General features: G+C 39.4%; 2 protein-coding genes and 1 long non-coding RNA gene across 4 annotated transcripts in view; 2 read left to right on the top strand and 1 right to left on the bottom strand.

Moving 5' to 3' along the window:
• Nucleotides 1-560: 560 nt before the first annotated feature.
• On the bottom strand, nt 561-1148 carry LOC122065318. The gene is made up of 3 exons (XR_006135973.1): nt 1091-1148; nt 714-757; nt 561-619 (listed from the first exon to the last, which is right to left on the bottom strand). It is a non-coding gene; the product is annotated as an uncharacterized LOC122065318 (long non-coding RNA).
• Nucleotides 1149-1607: 459 nt separating this feature from the next.
• LOC122065317 (heterogeneous nuclear ribonucleoprotein Q-like) lies at nt 1608-8594 on the top strand. Its single transcript, XM_042629104.1, has 11 exons — nt 1608-1910; nt 2138-2640; nt 2744-2833; nt 2970-3209; nt 5946-6167; nt 6264-6579; nt 6667-6977; nt 7060-7181; nt 7261-7367; nt 7448-7533; nt 7658-8594. Exons 1-11 carry the CDS (start codon nt 1727-1729, stop codon nt 7745-7747), a joined length of 2271 nt encoding a protein of 756 aa, XP_042485038.1. The 5' UTR covers nt 1608-1726; the 3' UTR covers nt 7748-8594.
• Nucleotides 8595-10460: 1866 nt separating this feature from the next.
• LOC122065319 (RNA cytosine-C(5)-methyltransferase NSUN2-like) overlaps nt 10461-13981 on the top strand; it is a 21885-nt gene continuing 18364 nt past the window's right edge. The window contains exons 1-2 of one of the 2 annotated variants that reach the window (XM_042629107.1): nt 10461-10705; nt 10888-10976. In XM_042629107.1, coding sequence (XP_042485041.1) covers nt 10553-10705; nt 10888-10976 — 242 coding nt within the window. In that variant the 5' untranslated portion in view covers nt 10461-10552. The remainder of the gene's footprint in view (nt 10706-10887; nt 10977-13981) is intronic. The other variant, XM_042629106.1, reaches the window with a different exon arrangement.

Genomic DNA, 13981 nt, shown 5'->3' with positions numbered 1-13981 from the left:
GGGCATCCATCTTATTATAAATGTTCTGCCAACCAAATAAGAGGATATGAAGAAGGCAAGTATCTAAAGATTGGGAGATCTGAAACAGTAGCTGATGATGATTCAAAGACATGGTAATAAAACATTAAGGTTTATGTCATACTGAAGTAGCAATGATAATTACAGGAACCAGCATGACAATTTAACCAACCATCGGCACCATCGCATCCTTATTTACACAAACATTAAGCATTTAAACACTTAATTCAAGCATGCTAGACTTTAACTTATCATCCATTAAAGAATATCTGATCCTTCAAAGAGGCTTCTCAAGAGACAGAAATGAAGAGCATAAAACATACAAAGAGATCAGGATCAAGAACAAGCATGGACGAAGAAACTGATGAATCATCATTGGCTGTTTCACCATAGAAGAAGAAAAAGAAGAAGAAGAAGAAGAAGAAGAACAAAAAATGGAAACCGAATTTCCATAATATTAAGAACACGCATACGAAGAACAAAAAAATCATATAAGAATCGAAATCTAACCTTAAATCAAGCTTCGATTCTAGTTCTTCAAACCTTGGAGTCGATCGTCTGATTTGGAAATAGGGTAAACCCTAGATATGAAGTTTACAACCTGAAAAATAGAAACCGAACTTCAATAATCTTAATAAAACACAAATGTAGCCCAAGAATACAAAGAAGAATACATAGAAGAGGGGAAATCTCACCTTCAATCAACTCGATTTTAGGTGTTCTTCTCAGATGCGAGCATCTGTCATGGACAGAGGGTAAATATGAGAAACCCTAAACACAATAAAAGAAGAAGAAAAAGGGAAGGAAGAAAGAAGAAAAATAAGAAGAAGAAGAAGAAGAAGAAAACGAAGACGAAGACGAAGACGAAGACGAAGACGAAGACGAAGAGGAAGAGGAAGAAGAAGAAGAAGAAGACGAGGAAGAAGAAGAAGATGAGCGGAAGAAGACGAAGACGAGAAAGCAGAGGAAGCAAAGGAAGAAGAAGAAGAAGAAGAAGAAGAAGAAGAAGAAGAAGAAGAAGAAGAAGAAGAAGAAGAAGAAGAAGAAGAAGAAGACCATTATCACGATTTACCTGTTGCTTCACCCGTCGCTTTGTTTCAGGGAGAACCTCGGTCGGACTTCACAGTCTGAGAATCGCAGGAAACCGTGGAAATGAACTCCAGTTGAATCCATGTCTTTTATACGAACCCAATAAATCCTGACTCGATTCCGGATTAACCTATTGAGGTTGATTCGGATGAATCATGGATTTTAGTTGAAATCCCTGATTCTACTGGCCACCACGACTCCGAATCGATTTTTCACAAAAATGAACCAAACGGTTTAAATTTAATGGGAAACTGATTCCCTGGGATCTGGTCCAATGGATAAATCGAACCAAACGCCCCCCTAATGTTCCTAATGTGACCTGATTACATCACTGTGACTTTAATCTGTCACCATTGATGAAGCATCTGAAGCAGACCACACTGCAGTTATACGAACGGCGTTAGATTCACTCATCAGAGTCAACGTTAGTCAATTTAAAGAAAGAACAGTACCAAACCCAAGTCAAGTCAAGTCAATAAAAGGTTCAGATTAAACGTTCAACACGTAGAGGTGAAGTGAAGTTGTTGGGTTCTTCTTGCTTTCTTCAATTCAATTCTTCTCTTGTGTTTGCAGTTCTTGCTTTTTATCGTTACTGTTTGTTCCCTTTGTTCCATTAACGATGCCGCCGCGTGCAGTGAGGAGACCGTCCACAGCAGCAGCACTGAAGAAGAAGACACCGGTGAAAACCCCAGTTGAGACAAAAGAAGAACCAAAAGAAGCTGAATCCCTTCAATACAACGCCAACAAGAGCACTGTCAGTTCAAATTACGAAGAACACCGAGAGTCCTCTCCAACTCCGAAAGGTACTCTTCTCTTTTCTTCTTGAGATTAAACGGGTTCTTGTTCTGAAATCCTAAAACCCTAGTACGAACTGTGAGTAAAGGAGGAGTAAATGGAACTCCGGAGGAGTTTAGGAGAAAAGACATTGAAATTGTAGAATTTGTTTCAGATTGTTGAACTTATTTTAGAAAAACCATAGAAAGAATCACGGAGAGATTTGGGTCTTTTTGTTCATATTTTGTTGTACCAGAGGAAAACGAGGAAAAGGAGGAGAAGGATGTTTCCATTGGTTATCACGAGGTTGATAGATCCGAAAGGTTGGAGCTTGAAGACAATTACCCCAATTCTGAAGCGGAGGATTTTGTTGGGGCGCATATGGGGATGGAAGGTGAGAAAGAACGCTATGAGGAGAGAAATGATGGAGATTGCATGATGGAAGATTTGATGGAAGGGGAGGGGGAGGGGGATGAACGCGCTGAGGAGGTTGGTCTGGAAGAAGAGGAAGTGCACCATGATGTGGCCAAGGAGAAGCAGGAGCGGCGCAAGAGGAAGGAATTCGAGATTTTTATTGGAGGGTTGGACCGAGATGCTACTGAAGAGGATCTAATGAAGGTTTTCAGCCAGGTTGGTGAGGTCACAGAAGTAAGACTTATGAAGAACCCAATGACTCATAAGAACAAGGGCTTTGCTTTCCTACGTTTTGCAACTGTTGAGCAGGCTCGACGGGCAATCAATGAACTTAAGCATCCAACGGTATTGACTGCATTCTGTTGGTTTTCTCTTTTCTTTTTCCTCTTTCTGAAGTTATTTTGGTCTCTTGAGGTTTTAAATTAAGATTATGATTTGTGATTTTCAGATCAGTGGAAAGCAGTGCGGAGTAGCTCCAAGTCAGGATAATGATACTCTGTTTGTTGGCAACATATGCAGGACATGGACAAAAGAAGCTGTAAGTATGAGGAAATGTTTTAATGAGGACCATCGCCGAAGCTAACCTGTATATAATGGGTTCTACCCCGCCTTACCTACCCAAACTTCTGCTGTATGTTTTACTTTATGTCTGGATCTCTTTGTCTCTTTTACAGCTGAAGGAAAAGCTTGCACAATATGGTGTTGATAACTTTGAGGATTTGACATTAGTGAAAGACACTAGAAATGAAGGAATGAATCGAGGATTCGCTTTTCTTGATTTCCCTTCTAGGGCAGTTGCCCTGGATGCATGCAAGCTCTTGCAGAGGAGGGACGTTGTGTTTGGTACAGATCGGACTGCTAAAGTTTCCTTTGCAGACACTTCTATTGAACCAGATGATGAAATTATGTCACAGGTACGTAGATTATTTGTTGACTAATTCTTCTGTTGTCAGATATTTCTACTTACACAGTTAAATTACAAATTATAATTCCTGGAATAGAATTGCTTTGTGAAACAAATTTGAATTTTAAGATCTGATCTCTTCGGAAAGTAACTGAATAAGCTTTCAAACAGTATGGAAATCAAACTAATGGACAAATTACTGACCTTCAAAAGTAGGCCTGTAGAAAATTGATGGAATACCACATTTAATGATACAGAATTAAAAGAAAAAGTGTATATGTAGTTTTTTTTTTTTACTTGTATTCTGTTTTATTTATTTATTTATTTTTTGTGTTTAGGTTGCCATTTGGCCTGCCTGCTAGAGTTGTACCTCTTATTCGTCTTTTTATATTTAAGTTACCCTCCAAAAGAAAAAGAGAGAAAAGTTGACATCAATAGATCTCACAGAAGAAAACTATGTCCGTAACAGATCCTCAGTCTTATCACCCCATGTTTGGCCAAGGCATCCACCACATCAATAGCTACCCATGACCTCCACTGGAAGAAGGGTTCACAATGGAATCCAAGTGTCTAAGCTATAAAATGCTTAAGTCCGTATACGTGCAGACCTCCAAGAATCCTTTTCCAGATCCTTCATCTATGCAATCACAAAAATAATAAACAAATAAGAAATGACTATTCAACCTTGGGGGATTATTTTCCTTGTAGAGGAAGTGGGGTGCCTTTTTTTATGTTAAATACATTAATTGTTGCTTGCACGCCTAGCCATGATAGTGGAAGTGAAAACTTAAGTGTGAATGCTGTGGAGTATTCTTCATTTTATGATTTTATATTTTTCTATGGGGGGAGAGAACTCTACCTGGTTACGTAGCCCCTGCGCCAGCGTTTGGGGGGGGGTGGGTAATGAGAGCCCATGTCCAGGCATCCAACAGGGGGGGCAGGTTGGTCATTTCGGCACCACTTTGTCTGGGTGCAGGAGCATACGACCGGGTAGCGTTCTTTTCTCCTTTTCTATGTTTATTTATATGCACCTGCTCAATTAAACTTATCAGTACAATGCTGCTCAATTCAATGTTGGTGATATTTTTATATTCAATTTTTTTTTTTTTTAGGGATAATTACTTGGACACCTTCTGTACTTTGTCCAAGTTGCTTGACACCCCAAACTATTAAACATATTACTTGAAGCCCCATGAAACCTGGCAGTGTTAGTCTGTTGTTAGTGGTTGAAATAGAAAAAACTATTTTATCCTTATGAGTTATTCTACTGAAACTGGTGAAGTTAAAATGACCAACTTACCCTTTAAATGTATTAACCTTAGAAAACCCAAATCGATTTACTTAGTGGGTAAAGGGATTCCCCTTTCACCCATTTTCCAAATCAATTCTTTCACAAAACCATATCAGAAATTATGCATATTCAGATTTAAGGTTTTACACCACAATCAAGTCCACCACCCCCACTCACACGTAACAACCCCCACCCCCACCCCCTACCCCCCACCCCCACCCTCACACGTAACCACCCCCTTCATTGATGTTAAAAGAAAACGGAGGTTCATAGTAGCGAGATGGGTGATTTTATCGATGAGTGATTTCTAGGTAAAAGGTAAGAAAGAACCTTGAGCTTTATTATCATGGCTTGTGCTTTGGAGTGTATTTTTCTTAGAATTTTTTTAATGTTTTTAGCTATTTGGATAGGTGGGGATGGTTTTGGGTTTTTCTGATGTTCAAGCAGAAAGGGGTCTGGCAGCAAGCGAAGGGATATGAGTTGTGGGTTTTGTTAAATTCAACTCGTTGTTGTTTTTACCTAGTGTATTTCTGTCTGTAGGTTGGAATTGCTTATAAAGTTCGATTAAGAATGATGAGTTTCCCATAATGTGAATTTTGGGTGAGTTTCCCATAACGTGAATTTTGGGTGGTTTTGGAATTAAAATTTTCTGACCCAGCTGGATTTTGGATATTGAAGCAATCTTGTACTAAGAATAGTAGGAACAATGGCTGTGAGATGTGATTCTGGAGCGAGGATGAGACCTTTGAGCAGCTTAGGGATTGGTCTTAGTCTGGTTTTCAGTTTAGGGATTTGGAGGATGGGTGAAAGGGGAATCCCGTCACCGACTAATTAAATCTATTTGACCACCGTTGCGCATTAGGATGCTGATTTACAACCTGCCTGATCTACGACCACCCTCACTCTCCTTTCCCTAAATATGAACTTTGATTCATCAAAGCCTTTACCAATTTCAGTATAATAACTCATAAGGGTAAAATGGTCTTTTCAATTTCAACCATTAAAAACAGACTAACACAGTCAGATTTCATGGGGCTTCAAGTAATATGTTCAATAGTTTGGGTTGTCAAGCAACCTGGCCAAAGTACAGGGGGTGTCCAAGTAGTCATCCCTTTTTTTTTTTCATGGATTTATAACCTTAGCTTTCAAATGACAACAACAATAGCACATTTCATTATCCAGATGTGGATGTGACATAGTTCCATAGTAGTGTGCTACTGTGCTTATACTTGTTCACCCAGAAAATGTGAATTTGAGTGCATAGAGTTCTTTAATGTTTTATGAATAGTATGATTGTTGTTGTTACAGGTTGCACATTACATTATCCAGATGTGGATGTGACAAAGTTCCAGAGTAGTGTGCTACTGTGCTTATACTTGTTCACCCAGAAAATGTGAATTTGAGTGCATAGAGTTCTTTAATGTTTTATGAATAGTATGGTTGTTGTTGTTACAGGTTAAGACAATATTCATTGATGGTCTACCTGCTGCTTGGGATGAGGACCAGGTAGAAGAGCATCTCAGAAAGTATGGGAAGATTGAAAAGGTTGAACTTGCTAGGTATATGCCAGCTGCTAGAAGAACAGATTTTGGATTTATAACATTTGAGACACACGATTCTGCAGTGGCTTGTGTTGAAGGTATTAATAATATTGAGCTTGGTGATGGTGATAAAAAGGTTGGTTACTAGCCTACATATATGTTGTTGGATGGTTGTTTGCAAAAGTTTATTGATGAAATTAACTTGCTATTCACATGGTTTCATGGATTACAGGTAAAGGTTAGGGCAAGGCTATCAAGACCACGCCAAAGAGGCAAGTCAGTGAAACATGCCAGAGGGGGTTATTTAGTTGGACATAGTGATAGTTGGGGTGGCAAGGCTCCCTTGAGGTCCAGTATGTCCCATACAGATTCCTGGGGGTATGCAGGGCGCAGTGAACGAGTCACTCAAAGCCGTAGCTCATATGGTGGTGGTTATAAGCAGATGCTTGGTCCCAGGGACAGATATCCACCTGTGGATGTCATTCCCGATAGAGTCGGGGATAGGAGGGTGTCTTCTTCAAGAAGGTCCTATGATCGGATGTCTCCCGGTATGTAATTCCTGATATTGACTATGAGTGTTAATGTAATTTTTTTCTCCCATGCCTTATGTGGTAAATTTATTTTCTTTCAATCAGGTCCTGCTTATGGAAAGATCAGCTCAAGGAGGGACTATGTGAGACATGATGAACCTTTTCCTAGATCATCTGATTACACTAGTGCTCATCCTGGGAAGCACCCATCCTATAGAGATGCTTACCCTTATCGTGGATCAGGATACCCAGACAGTCCTCCTAGAAGCACCACTCGTGGTGCTTCTCGTAGACCTCCCCCTTTTTATGCTGAAGAGAGCTATGGAAGACCAATGGAGCGGCCTTCGACCTATCGTGACAGTCATAGTCGTGATTACCCTTCTATTTCTGGCTCTAAGCGGCCTCATTCTGCTTCGGTTAGATACTTAAATGCGTTTTGAACAGTCATTATTGTTTCTCATTAATGTTCCGATAAGATATATTTTCTAATTTTCTTAGGAGGAGCTTCATCCTCGCTATGCTGAGTCCACAATGAGGCAATCACAAGGTCACTACGAATATGAGGGAAGCAGTGCTGCCATGCCATACAATGATGGTGCTTATGGCAGCGAGTCCAGCAGGTTATTATCTGCTTGAACTTATCTCATATTTGTCTGTAGTCCTTTCTGTTGGTCCTGATTTCTGTGGTCATTGTGCTAGGATGAGGCGTGGTTCTCATCTAGGATATGAAGGAGGTGGTCGGAGTTCTGCAGTGCATTCTTATGACTTGTATGACTCACGTACATCAGGTGTGGGGTACAGCAGAGGTATGGAAATTCAACAATATGGTAGCTTTGGTTTATAATGAGTATCTTGAACATTGTTTCACCAAGTTCACTTCGTGCAGATGAGTCAAGTAGAGACGATGCTGGAGGAATGTACTCCAGCTATGACAGGGATTACATGTCCCATGATTACATGTCTCCTGGAGATGTATGCTCATTTATCTTTGTTAGATGAAAATAGTTCATTAACTACGTGACATACTTCAACCTCCTCCCAGTTTTTTTGCTCATTCTTTTTCTTTCTCATTTTTCTCTCTTCCCCCTTTGTTCAGGTTGGTGCCGGTTCATATTCATCTTCCTACTCCAGTCGTCGCATGAGTGATAGCTATGTAAGTGGGAGAGGTTCAGGATCATATTATTAAGGTGAGTTTGACTGTGGTTACACCATGATATTATCTCCAGGCATATATGCTACAAATAGAGCATTGCGGACACTGAACTGATTCTGTCAATTATGAGAACAAATATTTGGAGGCTAATTAACTGGGAAGCTTAGCTGGCAGGCCTGCCTGCACATTCCAAAACAGTCTTCTTTAATGGATGGAACAACAAGGATATAGGTCTTTGATTACTTGACCTTTTAAGAAATTCAACTCATGGGGTTCATCTCCTGTACTCTTGAAAGATTGATTCTGGGATTAGTAGTTTATGATACTTATCTCCAAGGATGATGACAGTGTAGGGCTTAACTTAGAAAAGTTGAGAAATATGACTCGTTCCAGTTGAAATGGTGCTTGAAAGAGGAAGCTTAAGTCTGTAATTTATGAGGACGTGGTGATTCTTTTTATAGATCTCTATGACCCTATCCGGATGGATGGAGAAACTGAAGCTTAAAAGTCTACTTATTTCCTACATGCTTTAAGGATTTGAGCTGTCTCCCGGATCTACAACGATTGGCTTGGGCTGCCCTTTTTTTTTTTTTTTTTTCCTGTATGGCTGTGTTATCATGATCGTAGGCCAGTTTGACTACTGAAGTGGGTAATGCTGAGCATCTGAACTTGGTATTCCCCTTTACTGGAAGTGATTCTCATAAGAAGCTATGGTATTTGATCTTCCATCTATTCTACTTTTCTAATGTGCACCAGTTAACTTTATTTTGGGTTGTACAGGGAATTGAGTTGTGCTCGAGTAGTATCTATATTTTGCTTTCGGTCAAAGGACCTGTGACATTCAAGGTTTCCTCTTATAAATGAGGAAATTGTTTTCGCTTGTTGAAGCTTGTGTGGGTTTTAGGTCTCAACGCTGACCTGGATTTTAGTGTGAAAATCATTTGCAGCAGCTGCACTGGTGCAGTGAGCATCGAGTGGCTGAGAATCTCTTGGGGTGCGTACTCAGATGCTCTCAGCCATTCGATGCCGACCGCATCTCACTGCTCGCTGCAGAGTATGTGGACTGAATTTTAAGGTCTTATGGCTGACATCCAGGATGAGATTTTAGAACCAGTTAAAAGTACTTGGTACAAGTTGATCTCAGTTATACTTGGATTACCATCATAAGCTGATTTTGGTTGACTTTGAGACTTTTGCTAACTCAAATGTTGGCAATGCAGAAATGGAAAATATGCCGGAAGCCTGGGAGAGGGAGAGTTTCCTTATTATCACCCTCTAATTTTTACCATGTAGATGAATAATGTGATAATTCTGACCATTGGATATCAGAGAATCTTGTGGACTGCCATCACATCAGATTATTCACACACACAATGTGGGATTGTTGTTTCCATGTGGAATTCTCTCTCCCTCCAAGGGAAGCCCCATGGGAATTGAGATCCTCCACTCTAAAACATACAACAATTCAGTCTTTTCTCAGCTGAATGGGGTCAGTTACATGGATCTACTTAAAATAAAAATAAAAAAAGGGTGGGGGAGTGGGTGGGGAGGGAAAAGATAAAGAAAAGAACTGAAACAAGGCAATGTAACACTTTCGGGCCATCCCACCTAGACACAATCGGCAATATAGATCTTTGGTGTCAAATAGTTCTGTTTTTCTTTTCTCGATAAAAAATAGTTCCGATGTCATACTCCTATCAAGAGTCAAGACCTAGGATCCGTTTGATAACATTTCTGTCGTTTCTGTTTTAAGAAACGATAGAAACATAAATTTCCGTTTCTAGAAATAGAAACGGAATTCAAGGTGTTTGATAAGTCATGTTTTTGGAAGTCGATAGTAACCAACGAAAGAATGACCACAATTCATTTCCAGAAAACGGTGAAACAAGTTCTTGTTTCGCTTGGGTCGTTTCTTGAACCATAAATAGGTAAAATTTTAAATTTCTATTTCTGAAAACAAGTGAAACACAAACAGTTTTATCAAATGTTTTTTGTTCCGTTTCTGTCGTTTCTGAACACATAAACGGTAGCAACGCGTTTCTTGAAACATTATCAAAAGGGCCCCTAATCTTGACAGACTTAGCTTATGCATATTTTTCACTCTTCCCTCATTAAATATTTGAACCCCCATCCTCTCATCATTAAATATATTGATTTGTTACCCACGGTTAACTTGGCATATAAAATGTCAATATAGGCCGAGAGTTTATAGACCCTCTTTCTTTGTTTTTCGGTAGCAAACCATTTTCGGTTTGTAATTTTGGTTCAATTTTAAGATTTCAATATGTACAAACCAAAACCGAATTGAAGTCAAATAATTTTCATACTCTAAAGTAAAATTGAATTGAATCGATTCTATTTCTATTTGGTTTGTATGTTTATGGTCTCAATAATTTGATTCAAATCTGATTTAAGTCAAATAACCTTCTTGAAACAATAAAGTTGAGAAGGAAATTACAACCTCATAAAGATCCGACAACTCAATAAGAAACCAGTTGATAATTTTCCTACAATTCAATAAAGGCACATAATTTTGAATTTAGTATGATTTTTATATATTACATTTTGATTTGATTCAAATCGACAGGTTTAGTTTTTAAACAAAATCAAACCCAACCCAAATGAAGTTTCCTTCTCATAACCAAAACGAAATCAATTTTTTGGTCCGATGCGATTCGATTTCATAAGGCCGGTTTCAGTTCCGGTTTCGATTCGGTTTAAAGAAAGGAAGAAGGATAATTCCATTTCAAGCATTCACTTCACGCATAATCCCCGCCGCTGTTCTTACTCGACCACTCGTGCGTCTCTTCTTGTCGTAGGCTTGTAGCAGAGACAAACATGGGAGGAAAGCGAGGTCGGACGCAGCGTAAGCACTTCAGGAATTCCAGAGAGAACGTTTGGAAGAAGAACAGATCCGATAACCCTTCCTCTGATAACTCTTCTTCGGAACTCTTCGCTGCTCAGAACCTCGCTTTCGAAGAGTACTACAAGGTTTATTCCTTCATTTCCGTCCTTTCCTGCAACTTGTATCAGACCTGAATCCACTCACTCATTTCGGTGCTTCGTGGCCTTTAATGGTTCTCGCATGTCATTGGAAGGAAAAAATTCAGAAACCAGGGGAAAGAAAGAGCTTCGATTTTTTCTGAAGATGTATTTTTTTTTGTGCATTGCAGGAGCAAGGAATAGTGCCTCAAGAAGAATGGGATGTGTACATGGAGATGCTTCGGAAGTCACTTCCCGCTGCTTTCAGAATAAATTCCAGGTAAATTGAGAGGAAATATATTTAAGTCGATTCCTAGAAGCACTTTGCGTGTCCCTTGGGGGGGGATTAACTTTGATTAACCGTAGAATAAATTTTATTAGAATTTTGATTTTTTTCTTTTTTTTCATTACAGTTTCTGTAAATCCCTGGCAGTCAAGGAATACATTTCTTTCTCTTTAGTAGTTTGAATATCCATGAGCTGCATTAACGTAACAAAGGGTGTGCAGTGAGTTCTAATTAAATTATGGGTTGCCAATTTAGTTTGAGGGAGTCTAATCCATTTAGTATATCAATCACTGTCATTTTTCTCAGTAGTGCATAAAAAAGATGTGTCTAATTATAGCTGTAGTCGAAAATTGGGGGTGAGAATAAAATAAAGATAAAAATCCAGCTGGTTAAGTAGAAAGGTTGGTAAATTGGGGGTATATTTTGGTGGTGAAGATAAATATTGTGGATGAAATATTTTGATTTTTATATAATGAAGTGGAATTTTTATGTTGTTAATGAAAATAAGAGGAAGGAGGTCAGGTATGCACCAGCTTTCCTGGAGCTAGTGGCTCAACCAACGGGAGGGCTTGGACGGGAGGGGCATAGCGGACTTTTCCAAGTAGGAAGAGAGATAGACATAGATCTGGGTATATGATAAGCACATGGAAGTAGCATATCTTGTTAGATGGAAAAGATGAGGATGAGAGAGATAATTGGTAGGAATAAGAGAAAATAGGGAAATATTACAGATAAAATAGGAAAGTTGGCCTTGTCGACGAAGCCATGGTGTCCCGGCCATTTGGAGGTGCCGAGCCTCTTCTCAAATAGAGAAATATAGGAGCTGCAATTGATAATTTTTTTCCCTTTTCATTCCTTTGTAAGCCTAATTTATAGGCATTAAATTATTTACAACTTGCAAGGAGTTATCCGTATACCATGATACCTACTACCCACATATTACCCCATTATATAGCTCCACTACTCTACTAACTACTAGATAAATACTGTAATTGACTACACAATTACTATCCATTAACCACACATGAACTACACCAAACCTGATGCATAACAATCTATTCCCCTTAAGCTTGGTCTTATCCTTAAGACCACTTATTGGAAATGCTTCAACTTGCTAATAGTCTTCCCTTGGCTTAATTGAGGAAGCCATGACCGCATTTCTCAGGGAGAGAAAATGTAGGAAATCCACAGCTGGACGCCATGCCTGAGCTCTGATACCACTGATACGGTCTTGGAAGAACTCAACCCCATAAACTGACTTACAGGTGAGGGGACCCAAGACTATATCAACCCACATCAATTCCCATAGGAAATCGATGTGGGATCAACCCTCATAAGCTGATGTGGGATCATAATATAGCACCACGCTTCTGAACCCAACGTACATGACGGCGCACTCCGGATTAGGTAGCCCTTTCTAAGCGGCTCTTGCTCTGTTCTAGGGTTTCTGCCTAGCGGCAGGTACCCTTTCCTAGCGGCTCTCACTTTGGCACCAGGTCACCCCTTTCGCGCTCAGGCTGGGCCAAGGATCGGCTACTCTAATACCACTTGATAAGCACAAGGAAGTAGCTTATCTTGTTGGATGGAAAAGATAAGGATGAGAGACAGATAATTGGTAGGAATAAGAGAAAATAGGGAAATATTAGAGATAAAATAGGAAAGTTGGCCTTGACAACGAAGCTATGGCGTTTTGGCCATTTGGAGGTGCCGAGCCTCTTCTCAAATAGAGAAAATATAGGAACTGCAATTGATAATTTTGTTCCCTTTTAATTCCTTTGTAAGCCTAATTTATAGGCATTAAATTATTTACAACTTACAAGGAGTTACCGTATACCATGATACCTACTACCCACGTATTACCCCATTATATGACTCCACTACTTCACTAACTACTAGATAAATACTGTAATTAACTACACAATTACTACCCATTAACCACATTTTGAACTACATAATAGCCATCCAAACCTGGTATATAACAATCCATTCCCCTTAAGCTTGGTCTTGTCGTCAAGACCACTCATTGGAAATGCTTTAGCTTGCTGGTAGTCTTCCCATGGCTTAATTGAGGATGCCATGACCTCGTATCTCAAGGAGAGAAAATGTAGGAAATCTGCCGGCGAACGCATGCCTGAGCTTTGATACCAGATGTTACATGCACAATTGGGGTAGAGACAAAATAGAGAAAAAAAGAAAAATAAGATAAGAGAAAAAGAGAAAAGGAGATAAAATAGGAAATAAGTGGGGTTTGGCTAATTGGGAGGCAACCAACCTCTTGGCTTTATGGACGAAGCCGGGCGTCCTTTTAAGAGAAAATTTAGTAATTATCTTCTTGATATTCTTTTTTCACTCTATTTGCTAATAAATAGGCTACATAAGAGAGGCAACAGTTGCACACCTACCTATTTTACTTACCATTTAGTTACAACTTCTACCACTACACCTACGCGCACAAACTTAACCCAATAACGACTATGATGCAGATACGGCTGCCCTTTCTTGGTTGGACCAGCATGACCGGCTTTGGAAGCCAAGAGCCAAGAAGAACCGGTCCAACCCAGGGTTTTGGTCCAACAAGGGTTGGAAATAAAATTAGTAGTTTACTTAGTATTTTATTTCATGCTTTTAGTTTCCAAACTTGAACGCAGGAGTAGGATTTATTTCCTTGCTTTGGTTTCCTTTTATACTTGTTTCCTAATTTAGGCTAGTTTCCATTCCAGTTAAGTTTCTAATTTCATGTTCCTATTTTTCTATATATTGGTTGTAATCGACTGAAGATTTAGAGAGTAATTTGATTATTGAATGAACGTGTTAGTGTGATCCTCCTTTTCCCCCTCTCTACTCTGATTTCCCCTCCCTTCCCTAAGGGTTCTCCATCAACTTGGTATCAGAGCCGAAGGATCCTCCTTCGTTCTCTTCCTTTTTCCCATTCTCTGTTTTCGGCTCTACCGTGACAGAGAACAACCAAAAAAAAAAAAAAAAAAAAAAAAAAAAAAAAA

Source organism: Macadamia integrifolia, unplaced genomic scaffold (assembly GCF_013358625.1).
Source record: "Macadamia integrifolia cultivar HAES 741 unplaced genomic scaffold, SCU_Mint_v3 scaffold1971, whole genome shotgun sequence".
Lineage (NCBI taxonomy): Eukaryota > Viridiplantae > Streptophyta > Magnoliopsida > Proteales > Proteaceae > Macadamia > Macadamia integrifolia.
This window is presented reverse-complemented; position numbering and strand designations above follow the sequence as displayed.